The sequence below is a fragment of the Neovison vison genome, chromosome 10, assembly GCF_020171115.1.
Source record: "Neovison vison isolate M4711 chromosome 10, ASM_NN_V1, whole genome shotgun sequence".
NCBI classification, from domain to species: domain Eukaryota; kingdom Metazoa; phylum Chordata; class Mammalia; order Carnivora; family Mustelidae; genus Neogale; species Neogale vison.
In genome coordinates this window covers 51,137,863-51,157,319 of record NC_058100.1, presented here as the reverse complement: position 1 = coordinate 51,157,319, position 19,457 = coordinate 51,137,863, and the positions used below count along the sequence as shown (strand labels likewise).

Sequence of the window (19,457 nt, the reverse complement as noted above, 5' to 3'; positions counted from 1 at the left end):
TCTATTTTTAATTTTTTGAGGACCCTCCATACGGTTTCCACAGTGTCTGCACTAGTTGGCACTCCCAGTCTGGTTCTCTTTTTATAATATTCAGCCAGGAGTCTTAAACTCAGTCTTTGCTGTTGTCACAAAGTTCTGGCTAAAAACCTCACCGGTACTACAAAGTGGCCAGAAAACTAAATACTTTAGGGAAGGCTCGTATTTGCGAAGGCAAACATTAAGTTTTGTACTGGAGGCTCATTACAGAAGTTTGTTTTAATGTTCCTGTCTTGTACTGTGAGCTACACTCATCATAAAACGGGCTCGTTTGCTGACTGACTGACTGACCAACGCAAGCGTTCATTCTCTCCTCCTTTACCCCTCCAGATGACACGAGGAACCACTGTTAGATTCTGGCCCGTGCATTATTTTGATCCTCCTACTTCCCGTCTGCCTCCTTGATATGACTCATCTTCCTCCTCTCTCTTCCTAATCACGGGCATCCTGAGTGTCAGTTTCTTGACTTAGTTTGGCCTCCTGGATAGACTTCTATCCTGCATTGTGGCTTTGCGGGTGCCCAAGAACACCCCGGTTCAGGAAACACTACTGCTGCGACTGCATTTTGGTGCAGAAATTTAATGGACCATCTCCTCGCTCTGCCTACCTAACACCTTTCATTCCCCTGACCTTTTCCTCCAGGCATCACCATCCAGAGGCAACCTCGGATCCAAATTTCCATGGGAATCGGGACAATTTAAAAGCTCTGTCCCTGAACCAGGAGTACACCTAGGCTGTGGCCAGGAGAGCTGTACTCCACGGCCTGAGCATCTGTGCATGATGAGCTAGAACCCAGCACCCAGGATGTGGAGGCAGGAGGCAGGAAAAGGGAGGAAAAGTGGAACAAAGCCCCCCATCCCTTCGCGGGGCAAGGGGCCAAAGCAGGCGCCTTCTCCTGGCTTCCTCGGGGCTGGAAGTGGCAGGGCCTTCCCAGTCACTGCTCCGGCAGCGTTTTCGCCAACACTCCAAGAACAATTTCTAGCCACAGTTTTGAGGAAATGCCAAAGAAAAGCAAAAATAATTCGCCATGCTGTTCAAGTCTCCTCCTCCGGCTTACTTCATTAGAAAAATCAGTCAAGGCATTAATGGCCATCTCTGTTTCTAATGAGCTTTATTCTAATTAGACTCACGCGTTACTATTTCGGTTGGAGAAAGGTCTCGTTTCTAAAGAGCAGTAGGAGTGTGACAGCTTCTGCCGGTTTCTCTGACCAGACAGGCATAATCGCCACGATCCCAGCAGCAGGGACAACAGTCACAGCATACTGAGCTTTTCATTTCCAAGAGAGAACAAGTATTAACTGCACGGCTTTAAAGCCCCCATGGAGTGTTTATTATACCCGAATCCTCATTCTACGAACAAAAAGGAGGGTATTTTAGAAGCTTGAAGGCACATGTTTCTCAAGACGTTGGCCCTCAGGGGACTTCAGTGATGTTCCTTCGCCGCCCCTAGGAGGTGAGCAGGAATGAGGATAAAGCTGAGAGGTTCGGATCTCTAGGCCTTAGTGAACTGCCATCGGAGGGCAGGAGTTGGCAACTTTCTCTGCGAAGGGCCAAGTATTTTAGGCTTTGGGTTCCATACGGTCTCTGTTGCAACTCAGTTCTGCTGTTGGAAACATGAAGGCAGCCATAGATAAAAGAAGAATGAGCGTGGCTGTGTTCCAATAAAACTTTATTAGTGGACCCTAAAACTGGAATTTCACCTAATTTTTCACATGTCAGAAAGTATACTCCACTTTTTTTCCCAACCATTGAAACACGTAAAAGCCATTCTTGTTTGGTGATCTGGATTGGCTCATGGACTACAGTTTGCCCACCCCTGTTCCAGGGAACAGAATTACCATCAGTGGGTTCAGAGGCCAACTAACACTGTCAAAGGTTTGGCCCTCTTCCTAGAAGCTTAAGCAATAGACATAATTTCCATCTTGAGAGGCACTTCTCTCAAGATGGGGCCAGAGTTCTCTTCTAAAATGTCATTTTATAAAATTGTTCTTATTTTACAAACAAGAAAACCATCAATCAAAATCAAATTTTCCTATAATCTACCTAACAAGTTGGAGAGTTTCCAAAGTTTCATTTAAATCTGTCTGTATATCTGTCATTTTTATATAGTTTCAATGCTATGATAGATACTTTTTTGTTTTTTTCACTTAATGTTATCTTATAAAAATTTTCCCTGTAGTAACCGATTTTTTCTGATGATAAATAGCTATAACATAAATTTCTGTGGAATTCTTTGTGCAAGATTTCCAGGCCGTTTGATGGACTTAATTCAAGGGATGTCTTAGTGTATTTTCAGGTGTAAGAGTTAAGATTTAAATACCATCCCTTGACCCCTGGTCAAGGTCAATCTACTTGGTAGGTTCAGCCTTATGGGGTCCCCTCTAGGGTTGACTTCCTCTAGGGCATGAAGCCTCATGTGTCTCCTCTAGGATTCACTTCCTCTAGACATGAAGTTTCCTCTAGGGTTCACTTCCTCTAGACTTGAAGTCTCATGGGTCTCCTCTAGGATTCACTTCCTCTAGGACATGAAGCCTTGTGGGTTCCTTCTAGGATTCACTTCCTCTAGGACATGAAGCCTCATGGCTTCTCTGGGGTTCACCTCCTTCAGGACAATGGCTTCAGCAAGTTTGGGATTTCAATCCCTATGCCTCTTGACAAAGATGTGTCTTCCAGAAAAACTCTTGAGAGCAATTTGTTTGGAAAGAATTGCTTATACCCCAGGATGTATATTGAGCATGCTCGGAGATTTGGTGAGACTAAGTACCCACTTCCTTTCCTTGCAGTTTTTAACTGAGAACAGTCAGGAGTCAGATGGTTATTAGCTCTCCCGCTGGGTTAGGGAACCCAGCAGGCCCTTTCTCATCACCACCCTCTGGCCCACCCTGAGGCCCTCTGGACGGTGACGGACCCAGAATGGAGGATGTTGGGTTTGCCCCTCTTACTGCTCATAAGCTAGCAGACTAGTGAGAAGAACGTGTGAAACGTTGGTTCCTTTTCTTCCTCCCCACCGAGAGGAGTGACCTTGTCTGCTGGATCAGTGCTCACCATCCCTTCCCTTTCTCTTTGCTTTCAGAATAGAAAGCACATGCATCTGGCCAGGAACAGACCACAGAGCTCTTGGTGGGAGGTCCCTGCCTATAAAGGCAGAGAACAGTGGATTAGCCAGATAGGAGGTGGAGAAGGCCCAGAGGACAATGACAGTGGGTGTCCTGGGCCCCAGGACGGGGAGAACATGTCCATGTGGCTTCCCTCCTCATCCAGGACATGGCCAAGGTGGCCAAGCTGCAGCCTAAAAGAGAAGGGAAAGCAGGGTCCTTGGGACTTCATTATGGATCCCGAGGGGCCCCCTGGCCTGATGAACGTAAACATTTCCTAGGAATGAGCATTCTGCAAGCATGACAACTGAGGGAGGTCCAGAGGACACATGGCAGGCTGGGGCAAGCGGAAGTGACTGGATTTGTGGGGACTCTTTAGCCTAATGGGAAGCGCTACTGAAATTAAGGATTGTCGCATATTTGGCCAACTGGCCAATGAGAGTAACAATGAACAGAAGTCAATGCCATCTCTGGTCGTGACTACCAGAATCCTCGGGAATAATGATTTCACAGGAAGTCGAAAACACGGCTATTTCGGGGGACTTAGAGCGTTTCTCAGTGCCCGTGTATTAGAGCTTGTTGGCCATCTCCCACCGAACTGCACACGCTGGGATGTGGAGGAAAGAGGGAGCAGGACTCGTGACCACTACAGAATCTTCTCCCCACTAGACATTTTGTCATAAACAAGGTCCTCTTTTCAGACTTCAGTTAATCTTGAGAAATTGAGAAGATATAGAAGAGTAAAAAGAACGTAACAAACACTGTATTTCTATCACTTGGACATAAGAAGCAGGAATATTTTGTAACACTCAGCCCTGATGAAATCGCTGTCCCGTGCCCATTCCCCCTCCCCCATCCCCAGGTGTGGCAATGGTCATGGGTTTAGTATGTGACCCTCCAGCTCATTTTTTTTATTCATATTTTTATTCTATCAAATATTCGAATATTCATATTTTTACTCTATCAAATAACCTATACTTGATGTGTATACAGATGTTCAAATATATAGCAGATATAAACAGATGCCATTTATAAATACATACAAATCTACCAGACTGATGTGTGTATACACACATGTGTACATGTGTGTGTATCAGTGCATGGTATACAGCTGGTACTTCACAAATACTGGCTGAATGTCCATCTCTAAACAACATATGGCATTTTTACATTTTTAAAGTGGGATGGAATCATACCATTTCTTTTCTATCATTCTGCGTATTCCTCTGTTCACTTAATGATATGGTTTCAATCTATACACTCTATTTACACACCTGATTCATTTCTTTTAACTGTTGTCTAACACTGCACTGCACCAACCTACAGTCCCATCTACTCATTCCTGTAGACACTTAGGCTGCTTCCAGTGCCTTCATGGTTTTTTGTTTTGCTTGGTTTTGTGTGTTTTTTTTTGTTTGTTTTGTTTTGTTTTTTTTTTGCTTTCAAACACAGAATGCTTCAGTAAACTTTATTGTACAGATGTAAAAGAATTTCAAGGATACAGACCCAGAAGTTTCATCCCTGATTTTTATTGGTTTGTATTAATAATACTTCTTTATATAATCTGGCTATAGATCCTTTCTATGTTTAAGTGTTGCAAATGTATTCCAACTAGTTTAAGAGAAACCCTGCACTTGGGAATGCTGAGGCTCATTAATATGGTCCTCGATCCACAACAGCCACCTGGATCCCTGTGTTAGTTTTCAGTTTGTTAAAGAACCCAGAAGGGAGGCAGGATATGATTCAATATCTCCAAACCTCCAACAACCGATTTTGGGAATAGGAGTTTAAGGAATTTTGGTACTCCTCTTTTGAATCCATGCAGGAAAATGGGATTAAAAGAGGGCAGTCAAGAATTGTCTGCCCCAGGAATGCTTTTTCTAGGAACGAGACAGAGTCTGTCTCCACTCAACAGAACTTTAAAGAGAGGAATAAGTATCCATTAATAACAAGATTATCTCAGAATAAAACTTTCAAGACATGTGCAGAACACAATATACTTCATAATTCCTTCCCAAACGATATAAATGGGCATGTGTCATTCTGTGCTACAGAGGATCCCCTTAGTGGGAATTTTCAAGAGTGGGGGGGCAATCGGATAAGATATTCTCTTAAGTTCCTCTCAACTCGAAACTTTGCTTCTGGATTAGAAGTTCCCCGAAGGCAAGAACCCAGCTTTTGAATTACACACGCCCTATGGCCCCTGGCCCATTTCTGGGTCTGGGAGAACATATCCCAGTTATGTTCATTAAATGAATCAAAAGAAGTCAGTTTTACTGTTTCAATGATTTTGGGGGAGAGATCCCTTTCCTAACTTTCTGTTGTTTTTGTTGTTGTCACAAGCATTTAGAGGGTGGTATTGCTATTTATAAAAGCACATTTTAAAAAACCTACAAGAGTTAAAAAAGAATGAACCCTCCAAACACGAAAAATCTATATAGGGATCTAGCTCTACCCAGGCTACTGACTCACCGACTCATTCTGTAATCACAGCTCAAAAGCTAGCACAAGGTTATTTAATGGCTCTAAAAATGGCCACATGACTTTAATTCCTGAACACGTTTATACCACACAGAAGTTAGGCAGGTCAGCGCACACTGGAAAGGTGTCCCTTCTAATACTCTACCTCTAAGAAGACCTCTGTACCACAGGAAGGCACTTCTGCTCATGCAAAATTCAAGCTATTAAATTCTGCATTTTCAGTTTCAGTTTTAGCCCCCTCAATGCCCCCCCCCATCTCTACAAAAGGCCTTGATGATAAGGATACAAACAACTTCAAGCCTGTCCAACAGACTAAACTCTCTGCTAGACAACTTGTAACTTATCTCTAATTTCCCAGACAAGTTGGTATTATTATGCAAATTTTCAAGGAGCCGCGAGAGGATCAGAAAGGTCTAACTATCAGCCTGGGGCCACACAGCTACAACTGGAGCTGGTTCTCAGGTCTGACTCCTGGTCGGAAGCACAGGTTCTTTATCTTCCTCGATGCTGCCTCTTTCCGTGACCTCTCTCCAGGCAGGTCTTGGCTCTGCACCTGCTGTCTACCTCTGGCGCTGTTCTTGGTGGAGAACACCTATCCTGCTGAACCTCCCGCTGGAGGCGTCTGCCTGACCACGCTTCCTTCCTCTGTTTGCTTCTGCTGAGCCCCCACGGTCTTATCTGTATCATTCCCTCATTCTAACGAGTTTGCTAAGCATGTCTTCCGTCCCAGGCCCTGTGCTAGGTTCTGGGGAAACAAAGACAGATAGGTCCAAAGACAAATCTTAGCCCAGACGGCTAAGACGATACCCATGGCCGCCAAACAAAGAATGGACACACAGAGAAAGGAACAGCCCAGGAAGAAGACAGGAAGGAGGAACCAAATGGGAACACGTCAAGGGAATGACGCACACCAGCATCACTGTGTCTCTGCTCCGAGTGGTACCTTGGGTTGCCCTCCCTTGCTGGACTACAGCACCCACGGCTAAACGACACCATCTCCTGATTGTGCCCCACACTACAGCCGGCGAGGCTTCGTTCCTAAGCAGGGCAGGGTTCTCGTCATTCCAAAATCTGAACTCTTCTCCACTGCTGCTCCCTAAGAGCCCATCCGGCAGAGAGTACCTCAAGGATTCTCCGAAAATCAAGCCCTCCAGAAAAAAGAAAGTGGGCAGAGGCTGTTTCATTTCTTTTGGGCTCGTTGCCTGCTTTATCTTCCTTGGCCATGCGATCAGCTACCTTAGGATCGCAGCCCAGTGGTTCCTACACCAACGTTAGCGTCACGACTCTTCAGGAGGGAGAAAAACAAACCAGGACTGAGTCACATCCTTACCCTTGTAATCACAGCTTTCATTTGGCTGATGAATAAGGAAAGTTACACACAGGAGAGAGAGAAGGCAAGGCAGGGGGATGGAGGGATAGGGGCCACAGGGAAGGCTCTGATTATGAGCAAAGGCAAGGCCATACTATGCTCATTGTGGAACAAAAAATTGTTTAATGAAATGATATTGGCAAACCAGCCCACTTGCAAGATGTACACGTGGGCAAGCCTCCCTCCACCAGCGCGGAGGGCTGAGAGGGGCCTTGGCTGTTGCTAAAAGTGAAAAGCAAGACGCGAGGTACACCCTGTGATTTCCTCTGCACACGCAGGCGGGCTGTGGAACATTCCTTAGGATTTGATACTACAGCCCTATGTTTCTCTTCCTAGCAGGCACCAAGGAGGCCTTCAAACACACGCCCAGAGAGGAAAACCTATCATCAGCTGTATCCACTACACATTGTAGCTGATTCTATAGCAACTCTGAGGTTACACAGTCCCCTAGGGGGATAGTTTATATACAGAATGAAACACCACGGTTCGTAAATTACACGCTAGTCACTCTCTTCACCAGGTGAAAAGCAAACACCTTCTGATCTCCGACACAGGGACTCAAGACACGGCTCAGACTGAGCTGATGTAATATTCAGAGGAAGAGCCCTTGAAATAAATTTCTAAATGCAGACGTGCTTGTTCTCACCAGCTAGGTCAGTTCTAGGGCCAAGGGGATCAGGAATGCAAACATTTTCTAAGTGTGAATGATTTTTTTTTTTAATAGATGTACAGGTCTATTGTACTTTTGAAATAGATTTAAAATGTCCTATTGTACTTTTTAAATAAAAGCACTATTGTACTTTTTAAATAGATGTACAGGTCTATTGATGAACAAACATCCTTTAAAATCAGCCGATTTTAAATCCAGAGCTGCTCTTATACATTTCCTCAGAAGGTTATGATGAGTAATTCCAGCCAACAGCGGCAGAGGCTCACGGTCACCGAGGAATAAGCAGATGAAGCAGTGGGTGTGCGGGCCACTCCTGCTTGGAGGGTCAAGCGCTCTCAGCCACTTTTGAGGAGAAGGAAGGGCAGTAAGGAAAGAAGGAGAACGGGTTTGTGTGGAGTTTCCTAGTCTTGAAAACCAGAGATCTATCTGGATCATTGCTAGTAAGGTTCAGGGGTACAGACAGGTCCTGCCTCCGAGGGAAGCACACCAATGAAAGGCATTATGAAGAAATCCACAGGTTCTAGGCCTAGGGCCCAGGGAGAGGTTCCAGGGAATGATCCAACCCTGACATTTTACTTAAGAAATTTGTGTACAGGATATGTGCATTTTTATAGGGAGAGTCTCTATCACTCTGGTAAGATTCCAAAAAGATGCTCAGAGCCTAACAAAGCTTACAAAGTTTTGCTTGCGAAAAACGAATCAGGTGCAAACGGCGCTGTACTGAGATGTTCTTTATTTAATACGAAGAGTCGTCCTGGGACGCCTGGGTGGCCCAGTCTGTTAAGCTTTGGCCTTCAGGCTCAGGTCATGTCCTGGGATCAAACCCCACACTGGGCTCAGAGCACCTCTGTCCTGCCCCCCACTTGTTCTCCCTCTGCCTCTCTCTTTCAAATAAATAAAATCTTAAAAAAAATAATAAAAATAAAAAAAGTTGTCTTTGAGAGGGCAAAAGGCTCCTTGGTCATCAGCTGTTCTTACATCTTCATAGAACAATACATACATCCTTGTTTTTGCCTGGAGAAGGTCCTATTGTTGTAGACACTTAAAAATGTATTTACCTTTCTGACTTCTAATATGTAAATTCAAATGTACAGAAGAAAGCATTACTTAAAATGTGATGTCATCTGGGCCCCTGGGTAGTTCAGTGGGTTAAGCCTCTGCCTTCGGCTCAGGTCATGAGCTCAGGGTCCTGGGATCGAGTTCCACCTTGGGCTCTCTGCTCCGCAGGGAGCCTGCTTCCCCCCTTCTCTCTCTCTGCCTACTTGTGATCTCTGTCAAATAAATAAATAAAATCTTAAAAAAAAAGTGATGTGATCTGTCTTTGGTACTATATTCAGATTCTCCCCCATGGGTCTGACTTTTAACAATCTAGATATCATCTTCTCTAAATATGAATGAGTAGAATTTAAAATTTATGAAAGCGTAGAATTTAAAGTCATTATCTTGCTCTGCAGTAAACCATCATTTTCTTCCATTGCAAAATTAGGTGGATGTCACCACTTCCCGTAAGGTTTGGGAGTCTGTGAACTGTCAGGAGAAATAACTACAGATTCCAATTGAATATCCAAGTAAAACATAATGAGGGAAAAGTAAATGGGCGCTCCTTTTGTGTCATGGGATTTTTAGTCTCCACAAAGGAAATGCAGAAGTAAGTCAAAGAGAGGTTATCAAGCTCTTTGGAACTCTTGCTGCTCTCCTGACCAAAGCTCTCCCAGACGTAGCTTGGGGTCCTGGCCTTCTAGCTGCCAGGGCAGTGGAAATGGTACAAAGTGTCCAGGAAGCTGACCCAGCTCCCTGGTTAAGGGACCTCAAGTTCCACCACCTGACTCAACAAACACTTGTGTCCGGTAAAGGAAGGCCTGGCTCCCAGTGACAGGGGGTCATGAGGAGAAGGGCTAATGGGTGAAGGGCTCCAATCAGTAAAATGATTACATTGTGAAAGGAATTCACTTTCTAAAATTGAGCTCCTTAAGGCCAGGCACTGTTACCTACATATTTTGTATCCCAAATTTCCCATTTTCCATCCTGAGTAACTATCTGGTACTCACTAAGTGGTAAGTTTTTTTTAAAGGCATTTTTGCTACTCGCTTTTCTTTGACATCATTAACGTCTTAGAAAACGTTGGTCCAGCTGAAGGTGTGAACCAGAGCAGTCCAACTTAATTTCCACTATATACGAGACCCTCTAACAGTCCTAGTTTCTTTACACTGACAGTACTTCTACATCTCTCTTGAGAGAGACACAGTAGAGATTTCTTTTGGTTGAGAGCTGAAGGGCAAATTGAAGCCACGTACTACAGACATTCAGTAAGTACAAAGGAAGATCAAGGAAGGGCAAGTTTCAATCTCTGCACAGTCAGTCAATTTTGCTTCTCATCAACTGAAGGAAGAAAAAAAAAATCTCTGGACATTTCTGAGAGATATTAAATCTCAAAACTCAAGTCCTTTTAGAATGACTCCAATTTTCAGCACGAAGTTCTGAGGTGCTTTCATTTTTTAAAGATTTATTTACTTGTGAGAGAGAGACAGAGAGAGCACACGAGCGCCTTCTGGGAAGGAGCAGAGGGAGAGAGAGTCTGAAGCAGACGCCGTGCTCAGGGTGGGGCTCAATGTGGGGCTCAATCTCATGGCCCTGAGATCAAAATCTGAGCCAAACCCAAGAGTTGGACACTTAACTGACTGTGCCAGCCAGGTGCCCCGTCTTTTGTTTATTATTAATTAATTAATTAGACAGAGATCACAAGTAGGCAGAGAGGCAGGCAGAGAGAGAGAGAGAAAGAGAGAGAGGAGGAAGCAGGCTTCCCGATGAGCAGAGAGCCTGATGCGGGGCTTGATCCTAGGACTCTGGGATCATGACCTGAGCCAAAGGCAGAGGCTTAACGCACTGAGCCACCCAGGCGCCCCTGTCTTTTGTTTTTTAAAATCAACTCTATAAAACCTGAAAAATAGATCTGAGTTTGCATTTATGGTTGCCCTCAGGCTAGCCTGGACCAAAGAAATATTTAGCAATGATGGAAAGTCAGGAAAATAATTTTTGGTTATATAAAATACGTAAAGATTATATTAAGTCAAATGTGTATATTAGGAAGGAATACTTTAATCTTGGTGGCTCAATGGTTAAATAATATACAGAACAGCACGCTCGTAATATTCAGAGAGATGAACTTTAGATAAGAGGGAAGAAACAGGAAAGCCTGGTTCAGGCTGGATAGAAAATTCCCCGAGAAATCTGTAACTGGGCGCAGGTCACAGATTACATAACAGATCTTCTTTGAACATAAATGTATTCCATAGTGAGAATACTGTTTATGTTGAATCTACAAATGCTCCTTTGTCTAGGGAAGGTTCCATCCAACAAATGAAGAAGTTATAAACTTTGCTTTTGTTGTGTTAGACACACCATACTCTACACGCTGGACGCAAAAAGAAAAACGGAAATCAGATTTCAGATGGGAACAATGAATTCCAGTTTTGAGTAAAAGTGGGTAGAATTTCAATTATGGAAACACACCAGGATGGGATTAGATCACCTTAAATGCCTTGTCAGGGTCTGTAACTTTTGTTTAAAAAGGTAACTTACCATTCAGCTTTCAGTTTTTAGAGACTAACTTGAACTACTAAGAAGATCCTCTTATTGCCATAGAGCTAGTGGAGGAAAAAAAGTCCAAACAAACCGAGAAAGAAAAGGTCTTCACCATTACAGTGGGAACAAAATATTCTTTTTTTTTTTTTTTTAACCTCTCTTAATAAAACAAATGTTCTTGGCAAGTTGAACAGTTTTGGAACCAATACATGAAGCTTGGTAATTACTCTTAGATGAAGTTTCCAATCTAAAAAGTCACATGTAAGCCGGGATTTCACTAAAAATTAAAAAGAAAAAAGGGGTACCTGGGTGGCTCAGTGGGTTAAGCATCTGACTCTTGATTTTGGCTCAGATCACGATCTCAGGGTCGTGAGATGGAGCCCTGGCTGGGCTCTGCACTGGGTGTGGAGCCTGCTTAATATTCTCTTTCTCTCTATCCCTCTGCCCTTCCACTCCCCCTCTCTCCCTTTCTAAAAATAGAATAATATAAATTACATGCAATGGAGTATTTACGCATAGCCAAGTAATGCTGTAGGTTAAAGTTCCATTCTAATCCATCTTCCATCTCTACCTTTCACACTGGTAGCATGTGCTGGTCCTCTAATGGTGCATGGGAAGATTACACAACTAACTATTCTTTACAGAGGTCCACTTCAGAATGGGGTCTGCTGCTAAAATACCGAAGAATTTAAGCCCTCTATTATTTTCCACTGACGGATACATATCATAACCTAGGAATTCATGAAGGAATGCTCAGATAAAAGGGCCACAAAAAATAAAAAATAAATAAAAATTAAAGTGGAAAAAGCTCCAAAGGCAAAACTGGCCCATAATGCCTTCATCACGGTTGTATTATGTTGTGAATTTAGGATTTTACTCTTCTTCAGAACAAGGTTTTCAAATGGAATTACTCCGATTTATAATGGTCGTATTTAAAATTCACCCCCTGCAGTGATGAACTTGAACTCCACAAGTGTGGAAGACAGCCTTTAATGCTTACCATATTGCATACTTCATTCAGCTGATTAGCATATGGTACTCTGAGATCCTAAGTATGGATTCAGTTTCCACACAGATCTTCCTGTCCCTGTAAACCCCCCACACTCCGGGAGAAGCGGCTCAGCGGACTCTGCTTTGGGGCCAGGCAGATGTGGGCTGGAATTCCAACTTGACCACGATCAGCCTTGCAAACCTCGGTAAGTTATTCAGATATTCTGAGCCTTAGTTTCCTTGGCTGTACAAGCAGAGAATACGTGTCTCAGCGCCATTTCCTCGCAGCAGGCGCTGATGGCAACACAGATGCGATGTCTGTAGAGAAGAGTGAGCTGTGAGGCCCCGAGCAGACGCTCCAGAGGCGTCGGCGGGCACTGATGACCTCCTTGCTCACGGTCTCGGGTGAGCGCAGGGTACCAGCTGCAAACAACGTGCGGTGGCAGCGATGTTCTGTCTCTGGGCAAAGGCTCTGACTCGTCTCTCTTTGGCCCTACCCCTGTTCATTAGTGATCAACAAGCCTGGGATCTTGGATGCTCTAGCACAGATCAAATATTCTCAGAGTCACTTTTTTTTTTTTTGGTGTGAGGGGAGACTTTTGCTTTAGCTCTCTACCCATCCCCTTACAAGAACAGCTTTGTGACACAGGAATCAGAACATTATTACCTGAACTCAGGAGGCAGTTAGCCCATGTCCCTTGAAACAAGCGGTTCATTTATTTTACTTCTTACCTTTTCAATTTTCTCGTCCAGCATTCTGAAGAATTCTTGTTGGCTTTCAGAGATGTGCATGCTAAAAAAACAAAGAGTAGTTCAGTGCGTGTTTCCATGTTGTCTCCAACCACCTCCCTCCAGTGAAAAACGCTGAGTCCCCAAACTTTGAGGCAGGTATTTATTTATTGCTGACTTTTCTACTGAAACAGTCTAAGTCCTATTGAGGATAAATGCCATTACAGTAATTCCTATAAATGTGTTTCATTAGAGTCTATCGGTTCCTACGATTTAAGGTATACAATTTCCTTTCACCATACACATACTATTTATAGTGATGTTACTGGGAGGTGTGTGCCAATTTTTTTCTTCAGATATACATTTGTGATTTAAAAAAAAAAAAAAAGCACAGCCAAGCATTACATGACAGATTTCAAGCCTGTAACTGTGAAAAGAAAATATATCCAAGTTATGACGTGGAAATGTGTATTTTACAGAGACTGTCATCATCAGCACGGTCTTCAGCTGCCCATCTAGGTATGGGCTGGCAGCAAATAGGCAAAGAACTTGACATTGCCCCGAACCCTTTGTGCAGTGGTGACAGCCAATGCAGCTCTTTGGAAGTGAAATCCCACTGCACTGTGGGAGCGAGTCAGGAAGCCCAGCTGAGGAGCACTTGCCCTGTGTGTTTGCTCGTCTGATGCTATTTAACTGCACACCCAGTGACAGAGACGTGGGTGCTGGGGACCAAATATAAGAAGGTAAAGGAGAGCAGAGAAGAATCACAGATGGGAAGGGCATGGGAGGAAAGGGCCCTGGTGGCAACATAGACGTGATGATAGTAATTTCCATGCAACAAACAAGGAGTGGTCCAAGGAGGTTCAGGACGCTGGGCTAAGAGACACATCGCACAGTGCTTCTTCCTAGTGCTCGGTTGCTGCGGTGGCTGGGCATGGAAGCAGGGGAGGCTCTGGAATAGCCTCTTCCCTACAAGTCTACGTGTGGGCAGCCCACCTGCTAGCCCTTAGCATTCTGCCCCACCTGATAGGGTCCCCCCCCCCCCCCCGCAGGGAATGCCCAAGGGACCCCTAACCCTTGGGGCTCGAGCGTTTTCCCCTGCGTGGAAAACCAAGATTTAATACTGGGAGCCCATGACATCAGCTCGGATATAAAAGGGAAATGATAAACTATCTGATACCAGCAATCAGCTTTCACGCACATCATGTAATTTTTCCTCTCCTTTATATGATAATTCAAGTGAGGTCAAGGTCCTGTTTCAGAAACACTCCCTCCCTGGTTGCAGGTTAGAAGGGGGCCAGAAACCGTGATGATGAGAATATATTAAAACAGTCTCCTCTCCTCTCTGGCTGGGCGGAAAAGCCACTTTTGCATACTGGAGTTTTTCCAGATTCCCCATGGTTTTACTCCTTTAAGTGCCAAAACATTTACTATTCAAGCCACTTTGGATGCAAATCTTCTGAACTTTAATAGAGGATCTATCACAAGCCTTATTTAACTTTCACTTAATGACTAGTGGCCACTCCCATGATCTTTAATCACAATCCCCCTCTGTAATATGGGGACCTCCCCACCCTGGAGCCTCTGAGATGGGGGGAGCTGGCTCTCCTTCAGCAAAGTCGCCTTAAACTGAGGGTTTTGTACTCTGCCTGCTTTGAACTTTCCCCCTCTTTCTTCTTGTCAGAGAAGGTAATGGTTCTCTTTCCGTTTCCTTCCCAGCTGCTGCTTCTCCACGCTTAGCCCATCCAGGTCTGTTAGAGTTGTGTCTAAAGTCAGTGTAAACAGGCTCTGAGGGAGAGCTTGCATCGGGGGGCGGGTGGTGGGTGGTGGTGATTCTTGTGAGTGTGGAACAGGCGTATCCTGGCAGTCACCACGGCTGCTAAGACACGTTCTGGGCATCCCCCCACCGCGCCCCCCATTCCTGGTCAAACTCTCTGCAAATGAGGTTGCTGGACAGCTCTGGGACCCAGAGAGAAAAGGCATGAAGACAGACAGACACAGATAGACCCTAATATCGATATCCACGCAGACACGCACGCACACATATCTTAGTATAGAACCATATATCTATTAGTTTATTAGAACCATATATCTATTAGTTTTCCTAGGAAATTCCAAGAGACCTAAAAATGGCATGTTTAGGATTTGATGTTCACCGTGAAAACTTTTTAAACATATACTGCCTTGCAAATAACAGAAGGGCAATAAATATTTAATCAGGTGACCAAGTGTCCCTATTTTATTTAGTGATTCACGACTCCTCCCAGAGGCAGTTCAGTATGTTGGGACAGGTGAGGTTCAGGCCTCAGATCCTCATCTCTAAGACCATCGGCTGGTCTCTGAGGTCCCGGCTGGCACTGATATTCCGGGATTATTACTAACTTCCATTAACTCCTTAACTGAACGATCACAACAAGAAAACATACGCATACCAGACTAACAAAATGATTAGTCTGAAGTAAAAGCGATTCTGCAAATGGGTCTGCCATCCCTGGGATGAAGAATGCAGAGCTCAGGGGCACTGGGCTGGCTCCATCAGGGGAATATCCGACTCCTGATCTTGGGGTTGTGAGTTCGAGCCCCACGTTGGGGTATAGAGATTACATAATCTATATAGAGGGGTATAGAGATTACATAAATAACTAAATTAATTAATTAAAAAAAAAGAATGCAGAGCTCTGGGGTCCATATCAGGAGATATGGTGAGGTAATGGTGAGGACCTTAAGATGCATATACAGTGAGCTAGCGCAAACATCTCAGTGGTTCCAGTTTTGTGTAGTTTAACGACATACTTTCTAACCATTTTTTTAAAAATGCATTCCTTGATTAAAGCAAACTGAACAAATGCCATGTAACCCAGAATTCATTAGACAGGAGAGTGTATCTGCGACCCCGCCTGAATCCTGAACCAAACAGCAGCCTCACTCCAGGGGCAGAGGGTCCTATGGCTGGGAAGCCCACTTAACCACTTTCTTTCTCATGTGTGCCCTCTGAGAAACAATTCTAACCAAACCGAGGCAAATGGCTTCAGTCGGTGCGTCTCCACCATCACACCACACAACACAGACATGCTGCCTGCTCTGGCTTTGGGTAAGAGCATCAGAACGTCCCTGCCCGCCTCTGTCTCATTTCAAAACCTACCAAGTCGTGTCTTCCGCCAGACGGATTCAAGATCTTGCCACAGACAGCATGTGGACTGTGTTAGCCGGAAAAGACTAATGGAAAGTTGACTTATTTATTATCAAATCCTGATGCACCAAATGAGCTCTTTCCGATAAGCTCCAGCATCCCCGGAAGTGTGGCAGATGGCACAAAGGCCCACACGAGGCCCTTGCCGCCCGCACGCCATCTTCAGGATGGCGTAACCCGCAAACATCCGCTCCTCTCTGTTCTCTGTGGATTTGTTTCACAGACAAGCCCTGAAGTCCCTTCAACAGGGACACAGGCAGCACTGTTACTCTGCGGGGGGGTGGGAGGGGTGGGTAAATAAATTACCCCACCTGCACGGACTCCTGCCTGGAGAAACACGGATGTTCTCTTCTCATGTAGAAGCTCTATCAACACAATGTCATTAATATTAGTTTTTACCTTCAAGAGTCCCAACTGCATTGTGAGAAGCAGTCCATAGGTAACAACTCCATCCTGAAACCCTTTCTGATGCACACTTTGGTGACTGTACGTGGTGAGGGAGGAAAAAGGCCCACTGGCCTTTCTACCTTTCCTCAAGATAACAGAAACGGATAACTAAATTGTTTACGATTCAGTTTATGAAGTATGACTATTTGATGCTAAGATTAATTATATCTAAAAATCTTTTACAAAAGCCTGTATATTGGTACTTGATTTAACTGATAAGGCTTAACAGTCTCAGTCATTCCTATTTCTCTCTAATGAACTCAGCGGGGGAAATCACAATGCTCCCTCCTCCCCCAGCACTTCCTGTGTGAGTTAACCCTGAATCATCCAAAGGCTCTTCCCGCTGTGATTCCTTAGCTTTGTGAGACGGGGGATGACAGTCATATGGAATCTTTTTTTTTTTTTTAAAGATTTAATTTATTTAGTTGACAGAGAGAGAGAGAGATATCAAGTAGGCAAAGCGGCAGGCAGAGAGAGAGAGAGGGGCGAAAGCAGGCTCCCCACTGAGCAGAGAGCCTGATTCGGGGCTCGATCTCAGGACCCTGAGATCATGACCTGAGCTGAAGGCAGAGGCTTTAGCCCATTGAGCCACCCAGGTGCCCCCTCATATGGAATCTTAATGACAAGTAATCAAAGGAACGAAACAGGTGGGCAAAATGAGCTTGAACACTGAAAGGGTACAGCTTTAATTTTTTAGGGACTTAAAAAAAAAAAAAAAGTTTCCAGATAATAAAAACCTAAGCCGCCAAAGTATCAGAAGGCAAGGTCCTGACTCCCTAATACTTCACCTGCAAAAATAAAATGCAATCACTCAGGGCGTTCCTGGCAAATCCTGGCTTGAACACAGTTCTTTCTTTCATAACTATCGTCACCGTTGCTCAATGGGTCCTTGGGGGAAGTGGCTTCACACTAATCCCCAAATCACGACACACCTTTGCTAGCAGTTCATGCATGGCTCACTTCTATGGAGTCAAATTTATTTTTTTTTAAATAGTATAATAAGCATCTGTGAAACTAAAACAAAAAGCAAGCGCTAGGACCTTGACAACAACCTAGAGCTACCTTACTTCCCGCCGAGGTGTGTTTCCCCCCAACACCAGGGAACCAAGATCCCCCCCACTCCTTTTATAGGCTTTACTGCATATGTGCTTTATAAAGCAGATGCTTTATCCGGTTGTTTTCGACTTTACGAGGAGTGTGTCATACTCTGTGTCATCTTTCAGGACCTAGTCTTTTCTTCACGTTTTACGTTGCTTGGGGCCATCCAGCACTGCGTGCTGTGGCCGTGCATCTGTTCTCATGGCTAATATTTCCCTGTGAGAAGGCAGTGAGGTTCTTTACCCAATTTCCTGCTAAAGGGCATTTGGGCTATTTCTAACAGTTAAGGCATTCTTTTTTTTTTTTTAATGTTTTATTTATTTGACAGAGAGAGAGCACAAGCAGGGGAAGCAGCAGGCAGAGGGAGAGAGAGAAGCAGACACCCCACTGAGCAGAGAACCGGACGTGGGGCTCGGACTCCATGCCAGGACCCCGGGATCATGACCTGAGCTGAAGGCAGACGCTTAACCGACTGAGCCACCCAGGTGCCCCTAACTGTTAAGGCCTTCTTACCAAGCAGCAGACACTGTGACAGACACCGGGCATACATTATTTCATTTAGGAAGAAGACTTTTCTCTTTCCTTTTAATTGGAGAAAACCGAAGCCCAAGGACATTAGGTCACTGGCCTGAGATCACAAAGTAAGAATGTGCTCTGCACGTTACAGCAAATGGGAAAGCGTGAAGATCGTCTGCCTTTTATTACCTGTCTCCTTTATTCTTAATAATCCCCTGTTACCACATATGGGATTGCTCTTCCACTTCTGGGGAAAAAAAACTCGTTACCTTGTTTTCTACACTGCAGAATAAATGAGAGTTTCCCTATCTTTTGTGTCAGTAAGAAGGAAAATACCACTCACCCCTCATGGCCTTCCAGGAAGATTCTGTAGTGGAATTCCAGTAACCCAAGGTTCTGACTCATAGTTTAACACACACACACACACACACACACACACAAAACAGAGGATTTTCTTCCTAATTTTAATGTAAACACATGAACCAGTTTAATCAACTTCTCTGAAAGCCTCAGCATAGGCCGGTCTGCAAAGCATGCTGCTTCAGTGTGTGTAAATTCCGGAAGTATTTACACCAAAGGAAGGAAGAAATTCTCCTTAATGCAGCCCCTTCTTAGAACTCAGAGAGAAGGAAGACATTTAAAAATAGCATATATCGGGGGGCACCTGGGTGGCTCGGTTGGTTGAGCATCTGCCTTCAGCTCAGGTCATGATCCCAGGGTCCTGGGATCGAGCCCGACATCAGGCTCCCCGTTCAGCAGGGAGTCTGCTTCTCCCTCTGCCTCTGCCTACCACTCCTCTTGTTCGTGCTCTCTCTCTCTGACATAAATAAATACAATCTTTAAAAAAAAAAGCATATATCGAATGGCTTGGATGAAAAGATGACTTGTTCTATCGTCAGATATCTGTTGTCCCTCAAAGGCAGATAAAATTAGGGTAGATAGGGGCTCCTGGGTGGTTGAGTGGGTTAAAGCCTCTGCCTACGGCTCAGGTCATGATCTCAGGGTCCTGGGATCGAGCCCCACATGGGGCTCTCTGCTCGGCGGGGAGCCTGCTTCCCCCCCTCTCTCTGCCTGCCTCTCTGCTTACTTATGATCTCTCTCTCTCTCTGTCAAACAAACAAACAAACAAATAAACAAATAAATAAATAAATAAAATCTTTTTAAAAAAAATTAGGGTAGATAAACGTGGACGTGGCCAGGTTGGGGTGGGGGGCGAGGTTGTCATTACGGCATAATGGGTCCCTAAGGATGCAA

General features: G+C 44.5%; 1 protein-coding gene across 1 annotated transcript in view; it reads right to left on the bottom strand.

The window, feature by feature from the left end:
- C10H1orf21 (chromosome 10 C1orf21 homolog) overlaps positions 1 to 19,457 on the bottom strand; it is a 224,695-nt gene that overhangs the window by 8,519 nt on the left and 196,719 nt on the right. The window contains exon 5 of the mRNA XM_044267282.1: positions 12,956 to 13,016. Coding sequence (XP_044123217.1) covers positions 12,956 to 13,016 — 61 coding nt within the window. The remainder of the gene's footprint in view (positions 1 to 12,955; positions 13,017 to 19,457) is intronic.